Here is a 17,312-nt window from a genome sequence, read left to right on the forward strand (position 1 = left end):
CCAGTGTAGACTCAATGTTTCCCTTTAACTCTTTGGAACAGTGAAATGGAGCTTCTTCTGGGCCTCCTGCTTGGGGTGATTGGAGTTATAGGGATTCTTTTCCTGTTGCTTCTCTCCTTTGCAATTTATTATGATCTTTCCAGGACTAAAATTCCATCTGGATTTGACAGTCCATTAAAGCTTCGGGTCATTCACTGTTATGCCATTATGGTGGTCACTTTGGTAAGTTGGGGACTTGTTGAGCCATTATGTGATGCAGCAGGTTATTCTTACATTCTTATGTGAAAAAGGTGATTAAGAAATGATGATGATGATGATGATGATGACGACAACAACAAGAAGAAGCAACTTAAATTTTTTCTTTATGATTTTCAGTTATATACATTTCATTAGTTTTACAGTCATTTTAACATTTCAAAACTTGCCATCTGGATTTGATAGTCCATTGAAGCTTCGAGTCTTTCACTGTAGTTTCATTATTGTGTTTGCTGTGGTAAGCTGGGGACTGGATGAGCCATTATATGATGCAACAGGTTCTTGTGTTCTTATGTGAAAGGTGATTAAGAAATCTAGTTATTCTTATTAGCAATCTTTACACATCTTTAGGTGCCAGGCAAAAACATTTCTAAGTCCTTTTAAATGTGTTTGAGGGAGGGATGTTTTTGGTTTCTATATCTTTTATATATACCACTTCTATATCTTTTAAAGGTGTCATTGGTTTGCTCTACGCTTATTTTTATTATGTATTTTGTGTTTTTATCTTGTATTTTTATTCTGTGGACCACCCTTTGATCTCTGTATGAAGGCTGGTATACAAATTTATTTATTTAATAATAATAGTGTATCTGAAGAAGTGTGCATGCACACGAAAGCTCATACCAAGAACAAACTCAGTTGGTCTCTAAGGTGCTACTGGAAAGAATTTCCTATTTTGTTTCGACTATGGCAGACCAACACGGCTACCCACCTGTAACTTATATATTTCAGTAATTCATATACTGCTTAATAGAGCATGAAATGAGGAACATCCAGGAGTTTCCTAGATGATGCTGATGCGATGATGATATTATCAAATTTAACAAGGGCTTTATTTTCAACCTGTAGAGGGACACACTTAGAGACAAATATATTATTCACACTTATAATATGGTTTGTTTACATCATGGTTTCTTCAGGAAAGCACATATGGTCTCATAGGAAAGCAAGGAGATTGTGGATTGTTTCTTCAAAGCTTAGCTTCCCCCCCAGCTTCTTTTGCCTCTGTAACTTGGCTGGTGTTTGGGTTGGGGTTGCCAAACAAACCATGATTTAGGAAAGCTTTTGGGTTTCAACATCAAGTCAAACCACTGGATCCCTCATTGTGACCCAGGGCTGCCCCTAATGGTAGTTCCATTCTAAGCAGACCGATTGAAATTAATGAACATGGCTAACATGCGCTCTTTCATTTCCAAATAGGATTTAGTTAGATACTACCTCTGGTGAATAGGATGCAAATGTGGGCACTATTTTCATGAGACTTTTCCTTTGCCAAACAGGCGAAGGGTCTTGAATTGCTGGGTGTCTGTAAAGAGATTGCCTTTATCCGCTTCGTCATGAATTTCTTCAAGTCAAGATTGGATCCCAGCCTCTCTGCCAAAGATCTGCATTTTGACGGGGTGCCTGTGAGGGTTTATCAGCCCAAAGCACCATCTGCTGCTCCAAGGAAAGGATTTGTGTTCTTTCATGGAGGTGCTGGGATGCTTGGGAGCATTGGTAAGAGATTAAGGTTTGAGCCTATGAACACTTATCTAGAGGCAAGCCCCACTGAACTCAAGTAAACCCATGTAGAATTGTGGAATAGAAGAGTTGGGAGGGATCCCAAGTGGTCATCTAGGTCAACACGCTGCAATGAAGGGATCACAGCTGAAGAAGCCCTGCCACCTTCCAAGGGAGTCCGTTCCCCGTTGAACAACTCTTACCATCAGAAAGGTGTTCCTAATGTTTAGTTGGAATCTCCTTTCTGGGTAGAAGTGTTTAAGATATCATTGTAAGAGAGGTTTACAGGGCTGAGATTCAAGAATGTTGGTGGTAGTTCCTGAAGAGACTAGGGGCACACGTGTGCTTTGGATTACTATATGTTTATTTATATGCATATATGTTGTCTTAGGTCAACAGGAAGAAACAAACAGATGGAAGCTCTTGTTATCATAGCTTCCAAATCTCACAACTCTAGTAAGGGTTTTTGTAAGGTCCTGAATTTAAGCCGCACTTTAACTTTTCACAGTTGGAATGTGGAAAGAAAGTGTGGCTTATATACGGCATATAATAGTTGCTGTCCCTGATTGCTCTGTTTACCAACCCAGCCACCTTCCCACCCAAGGCACCCCCTCGTTTACACCTGACCCAATCCCTCACCTCACCACACCCCACAACCACAACACCTACATGTGCTAAATAGGTCAACAAATCAACAAGCTGCACTTGCACCAGGTTTCATTTGCAAGACCAAATGCAATGTCACTAGTTAGCATTTAATAATGACACTCTTGGGTACAGATCACACGGAGTGACATTGCGTTGCAACAGCTTATAAAGTAGCAACCTAGTAGTCCCATTGCACCAGAAGCAGTTTTAGTCATGCTGGCCACATGACTCAGAAAGCTGTTTGTAGACAAACACTGGCTCCCTCGGCCTGAAAGCGAAGTGAGCGCCGTATCCCCATAGTTGCCTTTGAGTGGACTTAACCGTCCAGGGGTCCTTTACCTTTTTACCTATAAAGTAGCAAATTCAGAAGAAAGGAAGGCTAGAATCAAGTGGGGACTCAGGAGAGATTGCCATTAATAGATACATTGATATTTTAGTGGTGGTGGGAGACAACTGTGCCCCTCGCAGATCTGGCTTCCTGAAATGCAAGAGCCATGATCCTGACCGTTGACCATGCTGACTGGAGAGGTTCTGATAACAAGTTTGTTTTTTCTGAAAATGGACCTAAGTTTGCATCGATGCAAATCAATGATAACATGTTAATTAAATGAAAGCTTGCAAACCATTGGATGGGTGCCTCATATCTCTTAAGGCTAGGATTTATCTGTGTGTAATTGGATTGAGTTTGCTTTTATAGGTGAACCAATTTAATTTACCTTTTGCAAATCAATTTGTGAACCCAAAGCCAGTCTCTGATGCTTACAATCATGTGATGTTCACAATTCACATACAGGAAAATGGTTGCACAAAAAGGCTTCTGTCAGAGAAAATTGCATGTACAAAAACATTATGTAAGGGAATATTGGTGTTCCAGAATGGGCTTTAAAAGGCAAGACTGGAGGTAGTAATGCTTCTGCATACCAGTGGCTGGAAACCTTGGGTAGGCAGAGTGCTCTTGTGCTCAGTTCCTTCTTTCAGGCTTCCAGAAGCATTTACTTAGCCACTGTGGGAATGCTGGACTAGATGGACCATTGGTCTGATCCTTCAGGATATGATTTGGTTCTTATGTGTATATTAGAGAAATGAGAAATTTGAGAGACACTGAGCTTGACACATTCACCCATCCCTATCTGCGACTGATGGGAGTTGTCGTCTCTGGACATCAGTATCCAAGATGTCACCCTCCCAACTACAATTTAGGAGGTCTTCTGGGAAGACATGGTTCAGGTTGTGCTGTGATTTATGTCAATGCATGTCGGTGGGCCTGCTCTGAAGAGTTAGATACAAACAGCCCAGGTTTGTGAAAGAGCTCCATATTTAGTGTCCTACCAAGATGTTTGCAGCAAAATCGCCAAGGAGACTGATTCTTACAATGCAGTACTTGAGCTGCGTGATGTGCACATGTGCATAAAAAGGTTTAGGTCAGTCAAAATTGCATGTACAAATACATTACATATCGGAAGACAGCTGTTCAAAAATGTGCTTTTAAAGGCAAGACTGGAGGCAGCAGATAATTACCTCCTTATTTAAATTTTCCTTCTCATCTTGCTAGAGTGCTACCAAAATGTCTGCTGCAAAATTGCCAAGGAGACTGATTCAGTGCTTGTGTCTGTTGGGTAAGTAAATGCAACCACCTGTCTTTTCATAGGGAAAATGTGTGTGTGTGTGTGCTTTGCACCCAGCATGTTCCTGTATTTTTGATGGCACCCCTTGCCATATTCTTTGCAGGAGAAAGAGGCTCCCCGTGAAAGCTGTCAACAGTCCGATATTAATTTTTAGTAGTTTTCAATTACAATAATCCAATAATAGCCATATTATAACAATGCCAAATTATAATACAGTTAATAATACCAATCATTCAGATGTCAAATTATACAATTTAGGTACCCTCCTGTTTGCTAGAATTTATGTTTTGATGATTACTTTATTTCTGCATTCCAAAAATCTTATAAATTTCAATTATGCCACAGCCAAAATAACAATCCTGTATACAGCAACTCCAATTTTAACATCTTCCATTTGTATTGACACATTAAATTATTTATAAACTACCGGTGAAGCATTCACTCTACTTGTTCTTCCTGTGTGTTGCAATTATTCTGTCTGTAATGGTTCTTCCTGTTGTTGCAAAATATTATGTCTATCTTTTGCCAGTCCTCCATTGCTCCATCCAGTGCCTCATTGTTTTGCAACTTTAGCAGCAGCTGCAATCACCACACGGTCCCAATAAATATCCCGTTTTCACCATTTTTCTCTCATCCTTGGAAGGAGAGTATGCGGTTGAACTTCAAATAACTCAGTAATGAACCTTATCAACTTGTTGGCAAGCTCACGGATTCCTCTCATCCCTCTGTTCAGCGGAAGATAAGCGATTACACTTCCAATTTAATTAAATTCCAAGTCCTTTTAGCATTATTCAGTTCAGTCTGCGGATAATAAAGAATAGGGAAGAGTCATCTCTATGTTTCCATCACAACCCTTTTGCAAAATAGAGCTTCCCTCCCTTTTTTCCTTTTTTGTTTCGTTTTACACACACAGTTCCATTTGTTGTTATATTCCATATCTGCAATCCAGTTTTCACCATCTTCATCTGTACATCCATAATCTGAACTAGCGTTTCAAAGGAGAGTTGCCAAATCATAAATGTAGAGAATAAAACTTTATATAAAGAAGCCGTAGGCTCCCCTCTCCCCACTGTCTTTTACACTGAATGAAGTCTTATTTTAAGTTCAAACCTTAACGAACTTGCAGCTGCTTCAATTCTGCAGTGTATTATCTCATCTCTTCTAGCATGCATCTGTACATTAGTCCAAATTAAACTCTAACTAACAGAAGAGCCTCTGCTCCTTAATGGCGGCATAGGAGGGTTATTGGCAGCTGGAATTGCTTTTGCACTCAGCGCCTCCCTGCCTCCCACATTCCATGCTGGAGCGAGAGCCAGGTACTGAGACAAACTGCGAGTGAAGCCTGTTCCCCCATGTCCCTGGGGGGAATTTGCAAGGATAATTACCCTCAATCACCCTTGTTTTCTTCTTCACCAACGATCCTCCGTTGTCGTGGGAGCTGCCTCCATTGAGGGAGACCGGAATTGGAAGCCGGAAGCAGTCAACATTCCATTCTGTGATTGCAAACCAGAGCTTTGTGCACCTAAGGCATGGGTAGGCAAACTAAGTCCCGGGGGCTGCATCCGGCCCAATCGCCTTCTAAATCTGGCCCGCGGATGGTCCAGGAATCAGCGTGCTTTTACATGAGTAGAATGTGTCCTTTTATTTAAAATGCACCTCTGGGTTATTTGTGGGGCATAGGAATTCATTCACCCCCCCCAAAAAAAATATAGTCCACCCCCCCACAAGGTCTGAGGGACAGTGGACTAGCCCCCTGCTGAAAAGGTTTGCTGATCCCTGATCCAGGACCTGCTCGGGTTGTCTTGCCGCTCAATGCTGAACTCCATACTCTCCAACATTTATCCAATGAAAGTATGGTTCTCCCAAGGGGAAACAGCACATTACAAGATCAAATCAGAAACAGTGACAGCTTCTCAATTTTTCAAAATTTATTTTAAAATTAATTTATTACAAATCAGACCAAATTCCTTAAATTTAATTTCTTAAAATCAGGTTTCCCACTCCTGTTGCAAACATGTGTTGATCATTCCTCCCTGTATCTGCAGCTTCTCTTGTTTAATGTTCAGTTGTCATCCTTTGCTAGACATTAGTCCATTCTTGCAGCTGACCGGTTTTTCCTCCTTACAAACAGCACCTCTGTTACATCTTATAAATATATAATCCATTTCATGCGTGTAGTCTTTCATGTACATTGTTGTTTCAGACCTGGTGTGATGGGAGAATTAATTACTATCTTCCTTTGTTCTGTTCTCTGCCAGCTTATCTGGGTGGTACGAGGTCACATTCCATTCTTTTCACTGTTCACCAACTAGCATACTGGCTGCAGCCTAAATAACTCCCAGAGTACATAAACAATCTCTGCCATTAACATTCTTCTCTGGAGTTCTTCCTTGACAAACAGTTAAAGACAAAGTATTTTCTCAAGTTCAGTCTCTTATCAGTTCTATTCAGCAGCCACACATTCTCCCTTCTCCACACCGCTCCCTCACACTCCTGGTCCAATCCAGATACAATTTTAAATAAAGTCCATTCAACCTTGGTTGAGGGGGGAGGGCATAAAAAACCATATTAAATTCCTGTTAAGCATAAATCAAAAGCCTCCCCCCTCTTTTCCACGGTGACAGACAGAATAACAGAGCCACGGCTACACACGTCTCTTTCATTTTACAGGGGAGAATGAGAAAAAGAAGATAATTTAGAAACCATATGAAAGCACAAAGCACCTTGTCCTCCACCTTCCTTTCTTGGCTGCTGTGAGGGTTTTCAAGCTTCAGAAAAAACACTCTGATACTTTCAAAGAGCAAAGTCCCATTCTTTCGGCAGCTGATTGACTGCAGCCCATTATTATATGTCAGTCCAGGAGTGCGTCTTGATTAAACAGCAATATTCCAAATTGAGGCAGAACCAACCACAAATCCTGCCGGAGACGGAGACTCATCCATGGCAGGGACACACTCCCAGGTCGCACCTGTTCTGCCTTTCAAGTTAGCAGACATGGGCTAAAGTGGCACAGCAGGATGCAGTGAGCTCCCCAGACCCCACTGGGGAACATTGCTAGGTTTTTTTGCCTCATAAATATGTGAGGGCAGTGGGCAGCGACCGCCATTAACTCATGACCCAGCTGGAAACCAGGACAGCTTCTCTAAATCAGGGATGTCCCTGGAAAATAGGGGCATTTGGAGGGTCTGGAAGCAAAAGGTATTTGTTATTTAAAAGTTAAAAGTGTGTGTCATGTGTAGTTTTTAAAGAAGTAAAAAAAGAATTAATAAAAGGGTCAAAGCACTCAGGGCTGCCTTCCACATACCCTGCAAATGGGTGTCTAATTAGTGTCTAATTTCCACATCACGGACCCTGTCTTGTGCCCTCGTCCTTTGATCTTACCTGCCTGGAATGTGTCCCTGACCTGAGGTAATCCCTCTTCTGCATGAGTTCAAAGGTTACACATCTGCAGATGGGGTGTAAGCAGGGCTTTTTAGGGGGAACTCACAGGAACTCAGTTCCAGCAGCACTCAGGTGGGCTCTGGCACCTCTCAGGTGGGCACTATTGCCATTCTAAGAGAATGAGGGAGGTGTTCCTGGAGATTTCTGGACTTCTTTTTCTAGAAAAATAGCACTGGGTGTACATCCCAGTTGGGTTGCACATCCCACATATACAGTCATGCCTGAGGAAGAATTTAGAGGGCTATTCATGGATAATCGCAGGAATGCTGCTGAAGACCAGTTTCTGGAAGCCACAGGAGGGAAGAATGCCCTTGTGCTTGGGCCCTGCTTGCAGGTGCCTCATAGGAAGCTGCTTGGACCTGGTGAGAACAGGATGCTGTACTAGATGGCCATGAGCCTGATCTAGCAGGCTCTTCTGGTGTTCTTATGTGATCATGAATGTGTTTGGAAAAGATTCTGGGTGCTTACCTCTTTGCTTCTGTTTTATTCATCAGCTACCGCCTGTCTCCTGAGCATCCTCCTCCCGCTCAGTACAAGGACTGCCTTGCTGCTACCATATACTTCATTCAAAATGCAGCTTCCCATGGGGTGGATCCTTCCAAGATCATCGTTGGTGGGGACAGCGCTGGGGGCAATTATGCTACTGTTGTTGCCCAGAAACTGGTGGAGAGATCAGACCTTCCAAAGCTACGGGCTCAAGTGCTGATCTATGGGACTTCCCAGGCTATGGACCTCAACCTGCCTTCCTATCAGCAGAACGGCTCAATGCCCTTCTTGTTCCGGGAAACTGTTGTTTACTTTGGCCTGAAGTATATTGGAAAGGACCCTTCTTTGGCAGGCCAGATCCTGAAGGGCTCTCATGTGCCAGATTCAATGAGACTGAAATATGGGAAGTGGGTGAGTCCAGACAACATTCCTGAGAGATTTAAGGTGAGAGGCTACAAACAAGTCCCACTCGCTCCTTATGAACCTGAAGTCTATAGGCAGTTGTCAGAGACGTTAGAAGACGATTTTTCTTGCCTTTTTGCTGAGGACTCTGTCATTGAGAAGCTTCCTGAAACCCTAATTGTGAGCTCCGAGTACGATGTATTACGAGATGACGCACTGCTGTACAAGAAACGTCTGGAGGACCATGGGGTGGAAGTCAGCTGGTTCCATGTTGAGAAGGGGTTTCATGGGGTGCTAAACCTCTTTGACGCAGGCCTGTTCACATTCCCTGCTGCTGTTGAATTAATGGACAGGATTGTAGACTTTGTCAAAAACTTATGAGAGGAAACCTCTTGAATTTGTGGGTCATTCATAAGGAGGGGAGAATCTGCCAACTTTAGCTTCTGACATTTTGTCACCTTTCCAGTTATCAATTCAGTTCTCCACAATTCTGTAGTAATACAGTGGTACTTCTGGTTACGTACTTAATTCGTTCCGGAGGTCCATTCTTAACCTGAAACAGTTCTTAACCTGAAGCACCACTTTAGCTAATGGGACCTCCCGCTGCTGCTGTGCCGCCAGAGCACGATTTCTGTTCTTATCCTGAAGCAAAGTTCTTAACCTGAAGTGTTATTTCTGTGTTAGTGGAGTATGTAACCTGAAGCGTATGTAACCCGAGGTACCACTGTATGTGGTTCTTGGGGGCAGCAGGAAATTCTTCATGAAAATTCACCAGCATTTTTGTGTGAAATTTTCCTAATAAACACTTTAACTTCTTATGCAGTTTTGACTAATATACACATTATTACAACCAATTTGATCTAATATAACACATTTCTATATTGTTTTCACTAATATTTGCATTTTATGGACATTTCCCCTTCCATTTTCATTTTAGTACACATTGGTTGGCTGGATATCTGCACTGCTAATGCTCTTCTAGGCTGTATCAACAGAAGTATAGTGTCCAGATCAAGAGAAGTAACAATTTCACCACATTTTACCAGTAGGACTGTGTCCAGTTCTGGGTGCCACAAATTAAGTAGTATATTGATAAGCTGGAATGTGTACAGAGGAGGAAGACCAAGATGATCAAGGGTCTAGAAACGAAACCTTATGAGGAATGGTTGATGCAGTTGGATATTTTTAGCTTGGAGAAGAGGATGGAGAGGTGATATAGTAGCCATCTTCAAAAATATAAAGGGCTGTCACATGGGAGATGGAGCAAGCTTTTTTCTGCTACTTCCGAGAGTCGGACTCGAATCAACGGATTCAAATGAACAGCAAGAAGATTCTGACTAAACATGAGGAAAAAACTTTCTGAGGGTATGAGCTGATCTTCTGTGGAATAGATTAGCTTAGAAGGTGGTGGGTTTTCCTTCATTGGAGCTTTTCAGCAAAAGTTGAATGGCGACCTGTTAGGGATTTATAGGTGTGATTCCTGCATTTCAGGTGGTTGACCTAGTGACTCAATGGGTCCCTTCCAGCACTGCAGATTTATGACTCTATAAGCTTTTTATCCTGGGACGCGGGTGGTGCTGTGGGTTAAACCACAGAGCCTAGGGCTTGCTGATCAGAAGGTTGGCGGTTCGAATCCCCATGACAGGGGGAGCTCCCGTTGCTCGGTCCCAGTTCCTGCACACCCTAGCAGTTTGAAAGCACCTCAAAGTGCAAGTAGATAAATAGGTACTGCTCCAGTGGGAAGGTAAAAGGTGTTTCCAAGTGCTGCTCTGGTTCACCAGAAGTGGCTTAGTCATGCTGGCCACATGACCCGGAAGCTGTACACCGGCTCCCTCGGCCAATAAAGTGAGATGAGCGCCACAACCCCAGAGTCAGCCACGACTGGACCTAATGGTCAGGGGTTCCTTTACCTTTTAAGCTTTTTATAATTTCATGGGCTGTATTCAATGGTAGTACTGCTCAGAGGACTCTATGGCATCAAAAATGTGACAATGTTGGGGCCCAATTAACTTTTAAGGAAGAGAATTCCAAAGAACTGGCATGTGAGTGCTCCAAGCACATGCTCAAGTCCCACCATGTTTTACTGTAGGGATATATGGCACTATCAACAGATCTTCATCCAGAGTACTAAGTGACCAGGGTTGGATGGGAGAGGGAAGAGCTGTCTTCTCATACCCTGTCCAGAACCATCCTATAAAGTAAAGTGCATCTCCTTACTTTGTGGAATTCAGGGTTTGACCTAACCATCCCCAACTCCAAGGCGCAGCCGAACACCTTGACTGCCTCTCTTAATTTAGAAGCAATAAAGTGATAGAGATGGGTGTCACCCACATGTAGATGATCCTTCACACCATCTCTCCTGATAACAATTCCCAGCAGCTTCATAAAGATGTCTAATGGCATGGGGAACAATAGATGGGTGTCACCCACATGTAGATGATACCGCACAACATCTCTCCTGATAACAACTCCCAGTAGCTTAATAGAAATGTTTGTATAGCACAGAGCACCAAATTCCAGTTCCCAAGCCACCAGGCAGTCTCGTCCCATAACTAGTTTTTAAAAAATGGCTTTGGTGGAACCATTGACACACAGTGCCCCAACCCACACCTCCTTGATATGCTCCAAAAACATACCATGGTCAACAGCAGGACTTTTTTTTTTAGCCACAACTCACTGGAACTCAGGTCCTGCTCAGGTAGGCTCCATTGCCATTATAAGAGAACAAGGGAGATATTCCTGGTGAATTCCAGCACCTCTTTTTTTCTAGAAAAATCACATTGGTGAACAGTATCAAAGGTGCTGTGAAATCAATCAGAACAAGGAGGATCACACTCCCGATATCTTTCTTGCAACAAATGCCAGGGTCACCAAGGCAGTTCCAGTGCCAGGGCTAGGCCTGAAGCCGTCATGGCAGCCTCTGTTTTGCTCTTCAAAACATGGCAACCCATAACTGTTTATCAAATAGTAAAACCTCAAATTTTGGTCTGTAGCAAATTGGCCGCCATGTGGCCCTTCAAACATTCCCCAGAAGGTTCACCACCCCTGATTTCCAAAGCCATTGCAAAGATGGGAAAAGGGACTGGAGGGAGGAGAAAGAAAGCAAACTCATGCACAATCGATATGTAAGTGAAAAGAACTATGGGGAGAGCTTTTTCCAAGATATTTCCTTCTGCAGAGGAACTATTTAGTGTCGTTAAGAGTCAATATGGCTTCAGGATTGTTCTTCTGTACTATTTCAGACATGTGATTTATGTACTTAAGGGACCCTGAAAATCATCCAGTCCAACCCCCTGCAACGGAGGAATATGCAGCTGTCCCATATGGGGATCAAACTTGCAACCTTGGCATTATCAGCACCACGTTCTAACCAACTGAGCTATCCAGGGTTATGTTCTTACGCTGCTCAGAATGTTTCTGACATGACTCTAAAGACATAAGAGATTTGATTCACCTTTCTAGGTCATATGGGTGTACCCCGAGTTTTGAAGCAGCCTGCTGAGCAACTCGGGATTACACGGCACATGGCAAACCTGCCGTTAAGCTAAGAACATATAAGCAGCCCTGCTGGATCAGATAAAAGGTTTCTCCCAGGACAGAGAAGAATTCAGCCGCCCCCTTGAGCAGCCCTGCTTAACTGGGTGGAGAAAGCTGCGTGGGTTGCGTGTGTGTATTGAAACTGTATCCTTTTATTGCCAGAATGACATTTGTTGCACCAACCACTTTTGACCTTTGTCCTATCCCTGGAAGGGTTGCTCATGCAGCCCTTGAATTGGAAAAGTCTGCCTCCTCCTGGCTTATCGAGACCAAATCCCTGTTTCTCACAGTACTAAACCCGCAGGCAGGACCAGTGCTAGGGTTTCTTGTGCCCTAGGCAGACCACCTTCTGCCGCCCCCGCCACCCGCCAAAGCCTGCTTTAGCGGGAGGTGGGGGGTGGTGGAGAGGCAAGCAGCAGTTTCTCCGCTGTAGGGGAGAAGCTGCTGCTCGCTCATCCCGCCGCCCACCCCTCGCCAAAGCCAGCTTTAGCGGGAGGTGGGGGTGGTGGAGAGGCAAGCAGCAGTTTCTCTGCTGGACGGAGAAGCTGCTGCTCACCCGTCCTTCCGCCCACCCCCCGCCCAAGCCTGCTTTAGTGGGAGCCGGGGTGTGTGTGCTGCTGTTAGCCCATCCCGCACCCCTGCCCAAGTCTGGCCAGTGCCCCCTCCATTTTGGCGCCCTAGGCAATTGCCTAGTTCACCTTAATGGATGTGCCGGCCCTGCCCACATGTCATAGGTGCAAATCTTTCTCCCTCTACCACTCCTTAGACACCGGTATTCAGAAGATGTTGCTTTTGATCCTAGGGATACTATATATTCTTTGGAGATCACTCGTAGCCGAGTAAAGATTGCCTTCCATGACTATTGTCTTAGCAGTGTGTCTGTAAGTGACTGTGGAGGCCAATTCTGGATCCGCCCATCCTTCCACAGTGGTTTCCAGGTGGGAGTTGATCACAGTGTAGATTTGCCAAGCGTGCCTTCCTCTTAGCACATTTCTCCCTTGCGTCCTGAGTTCATGCTTCTTCAAAGTCCATGATGCCTTTGGTAGAGACTATTCTCCAATTGGAGCGCTTACAGGTCAGTGATTCCCAGTCGCCAGTGTTTATACTATATCTATATATATAAAACCCAAGTGTCTCTGCGTCCAGTCCCTGTGTCTCTGGGTTTGCGCTACTGCGCATGTGCCCCACGGACACAGGGATTGGATGGAGAGACATCGGGCCGGGAGCAGCGGCGGCAGTTGAAGCGGGGTGGTTGAATTGGAACGTCGGCGCTCCAGAGGCCGAGGGGAGGCCGAGAAGAGAGGCCACGCTGTCACAGCTGCTGCAGCCACCATCTGACTCGGGGCCCCGAGGACTAGCGGCCTGGGAGTGGAGCAGAACAGCCCGCCCCGCAGAGCGCCGATGCTCCGGAGGCCGAATAGGGACGCCTATTAAAAAAAAAAGGAAGAGGGAAAGAAGAGAAAAAGCGGCAGAAGCTGAGGGGAAGGTTTCCGTGAGAGAGAGAAACGCGGGGCTGGCCGGACCCCTCCTCTTCCACCACATGTCGCCCGCCACTGCCTCAGAATCTCCTCAGGAGCAGCGGCGGCTGCTCCCCCTCGCCCTCGCCCTTCCTCCCCCCAGCCCCCTCCCAACCCCCAGACGAGGGACGCGAGGCGGTGCCGCTGAGAGGACAGGAAGGCCCCTGGCGGATCTGCCCAGACAAAAAGTGAGCGGAGGAGGAGGAAGAGGCGGCGAAGGGAGAAAGGCCGGGCGACCCAGAGGCTTGGGCCTGGGGCGGGACCCGGGTAGCAGTGAGGCCGCCGCCGTTCATCCGTCTCCTCCCGGCCCAGCGGCACCTCTCCGTGTCCCTCCCTCCCCCCTCCCCCCACCAGCAGCCACTCCCACTGCCCCAGCTACTGGCCGCCCCGCTCCTGGCAGGCAACGGCGTGGCCCATCACCCGCCAGCCCAGAGGTCCAGGTGAGGGGTGCATGGAGGCAGCCGGGCGACGAAGGGAGCGGCAGCCGCGAGCAGGAGTCACCCAGAGGTTGCAGCTCTGCTCTGGCGCGACTTGGTGGGACTTTGCAGGGCTAGCTGGAAAGGGAAAGGGGGGAGGGGGAGGACGTCAGTGCCCGGAGGAGGCACGCCGGGAGGCTTCGCCCTACCACCTGCTGGCCAGCTGTCGGGCAAAAAGATTCCTGCATTGCAGAGGGCTGGACTAGATGGCCCTGGGGGTCCCTTCCAATTCTGTTGACGTGTGGTGTCCGTGAGCCGCGCGAGTCCCACAGCTCTGAGAACCCATGTGAAACAAAGAAGAAAAAATATATGTTCTAGCGCCCGTTAAATTAACGGGCATAAAAACCACTAGTATTTTTAGATTGGACTTGCGAGTGTCTTTAAACCTCTTTTGTTATTCACCGGCATTTCACTTTCCATTCTTAAGTTGGGAATAGAGTAGTTGCTTTGGAAGACGATAATCAGGCATCCAAACAACATGACCAGTCCAACAAAGTTGATGTTGAAGAACCATTGCTTCAATACTGGTGATCTTTGCATCTTCTAGATACTATATATTGAGAAAGATGCAGTTGTATCCCATACTCTCTGACATTGCTCAGATGAAAATAGAGATATTCACCGTTTGAACATTTCCTCCTACTCAAGTACAAAAGTTATTTTAAGCACAGAAATCTCTGAATTTATGTATTGCATGCCAGAGGGGGAAAAGAAAACCCCAAATCAATTATAACTAACCATACACGTGTATGTGTATGTGTGTGCACACATAAAATTAACAATAAATTCAACATTACAAAAATAAACAAAAATAAAATAAAATAAAAACAAACAAATAAATACAAAGTCTTCATTACAAACAGTCATGAAACAAAACAAATAATTGCTCTTTGGTGCTATTGCTTCCACATTCAACTGGAGTTGTTAAACAACAAAACTTGCTACAGAACCCTTAGAGAATATTTTTGCTACTACTGAAGGCCATAACATGAGCTTAACCAAAACCCATTTCAACTTAAGTTTGCTGAGAAGTTTGCTCTTTTCTTGCCGTCAAGCCACAAAGATTTTGCTTTGTGGATCAGTCTGTGCATTTGGAACTGTGCAAAAATGCATTCCTGGCTACCTTTCTTTATTTCAGGAGTCTTAAATTAGTGAAGAAACTAAGTTTTGTTCATCCTGTTAAACAACTGAAAGTACAAAACCTTTCCTGACAACCTGCCAAAGATATACCAGTAGATCTTGATCTGCCTTACAATTACCCTTGCTTTATAGTGCACAGTTAGGCAGGTACATAATAATAATAATAATAATAATAATAATAATAATAATAATAATAATAATAATTTATTTATTTATACCCCGCCCATCTGGCTGGGCCTCCCCAGCCACTCTGGGTGACTTCCAACACAATATTAAAATACAATAATTCATCAGACATTAAAAGCTTCCCTAAACAGGGCTGCCTTAAGATGTCTTCTAAAAGTCTGGTAGTTGTTGTTCTCTTTGACATCTGGTGGGAGGGCGTTCCACAGGGCGGGTGCCACTGCCGAGAAGGCCCTCTGTCTGGTCCCCTGTAGCTTGGCTTCTCATAATGAGGGAACTGCCAGAAGGCTCTCAGTGTCCTGGTAGATCGATGGGCGTGGAGATGCTCCTTCAGATATTAGGAACATTTTGAGCTGCCTAACATTTTGCAACCATCCCAATTTCCCTGGGACATTCCGGGAATTACAGAAGCCATCCCAGCTTTTGATTAGATCATTGGATATCCACCCCCCCCCCCTCCAGCACTGCCACCACTGAGCTCAGGGAGGAAGATGAGTTTGCAGCCAGCGCTGATGCTTGCAGTGGAGCCACGCTTTCGTGCAAGTCAGCTAACTCCCAAGAGAGTGCAGCACCAAAAGATGCGCGTCCTGATTTCCTTCGGTGAAATGTTGCAGGGTTTCAGGCATGAGGAATTCTCTCCCTCATTGCTCCCCCATTGGCAGCAAGAAGCAGGGAGGCAACAAGAAAGTTATTGCTCATGATTTTATTCAGCCATCACAGTGAAATAAGAAGAAATCCAGTCATTCCTCAATGATGGCGTTGCTCGCACTGAGCTTCTCCCCCATCCAGGGGCCAAGGAAGGGGGGGGTCACCCCCGGGTGTCACCACTGAAGGGGTTGACAAAATCCCAGGCAGCACTCACCGCGGGGCCTGCAGCGCACCTGAGCCACACGTCTCTCCTGGGAGTAATGCGGTGGCTTGGGTGCCCGCAGGCTCTGCGCTGCCCAAAATGGTCCACCTGCCACCTCCCCCTCACCTGAAGGGTGGTTGAGTGGGAGGAGATAGGCAGACTCCTTGGTGGCCCTGTGGAGCATTCTGCTCCAACTGGCCCCATCCCGTGGGCAGATGGTCCCGCCCCCACGGAGGCTGTCCCCGCCCCTGGGCACGCACACCACACCAGGTGCCAGATTGGCTTGCTCCACCACTGCCCCCTTCCCTTCTAGCAACAACACCCGCCTCCATGGCGTCTGCCCCAGTCAACTGTCTCTGTTCCCTTTGTTCTTGCACTCTTAACAAACATCACGTTTTGGGAGAAGTGGAGTTGGTTGTGCTGTCCAGTCACGTGTCAGCTGGCTGCTTTTTGCCAGGGGCGTAGCAAGGTAAATTGGTACCCGGGGGCAAAAAAAAAATTGTCCCCCCCCCGGCATGGGAAGGTCAGGTGGTACCTGGTGCGGAAAATTTCTTGTCAACCCCCCCCCCCCCCGCAAAAATGGTTTTACGTTATTTCATATTTTCTTACAAAGGAATAATAACAAGTAATAATAAAAAAACTTTTATTTATATCCCACCCTCCCCGGCTGAAGTCGGGCTCAGGGTGGCTATCATCAGATACATAACACTGGTATAAAATCAAACAATAATTAAATTACCTCCTAAAAACATCTCAAAATCAAATTAAAGTCTAATTAGATGGCTTTCCACAGGGTTAGGGTTGGGAACAGTAAGTGTTCTCTGAACTGAAATTTCAGCCTTCATGACATAGGAAAACAGCCAAGTGAACAGCTATTTTGCTGGAGGAGGGTCAAGATATTAACTGATATGCATGAAATTTCATATATAGCTATATAATCCCTAGTATAGTAAGATAAGACCTTCGGAGCAGGCATTTTCAAAAAAAAATTCCTTGATAATTTGTCACCCCCTCCATTATGGAACCCGGGGCGGACCGCCCCTCTCACCCCCCCTTGCTACGCCCCTGCTTTCTGCCTCCCCTCCTCCTTCTCCTAACACCTCATAACTCTGCTGTTTGCCTGTCTCTAAGCTGTTATCTTCCTCAAAGCCTTGCTGTAATTTGAGACTGCCTTCCTCTTCTCTGCAAGCTACAGGAGAAGGAGGGGAGGAGATCTCCACCACTCCTTCTGCTCTTCAGTCCAGTCCCTGAC

The 17,312-nt window shown here is 45.5% G+C and overlaps 1 protein-coding gene across 1 annotated transcript; it reads left to right on the top strand.

Moving 5' to 3' along the window:
• Positions 1–6: 6 nt before the first annotated feature.
• Positions 7–8,853, top strand: LOC117050704 (arylacetamide deacetylase-like 4). The gene is made up of 4 exons (XM_033156479.1): positions 7–222; positions 1,536–1,752; positions 3,956–4,019; positions 7,964–8,853. Exons 1-4 carry the CDS (start codon positions 46–48, stop codon positions 8,736–8,738), a joined length of 1,233 nt encoding a protein of 410 aa, XP_033012370.1. The 5' UTR covers positions 7–45; the 3' UTR covers positions 8,739–8,853.
• The last annotated feature ends 8,459 nt before the right edge of the window (positions 8,854–17,312 follow it).

The sequence above is a fragment of the Lacerta agilis genome, chromosome 8 (genome assembly GCF_009819535.1).
Source record: "Lacerta agilis isolate rLacAgi1 chromosome 8, rLacAgi1.pri, whole genome shotgun sequence".
Lineage (NCBI taxonomy): Eukaryota > Metazoa > Chordata > Lepidosauria > Squamata > Lacertidae > Lacerta > Lacerta agilis.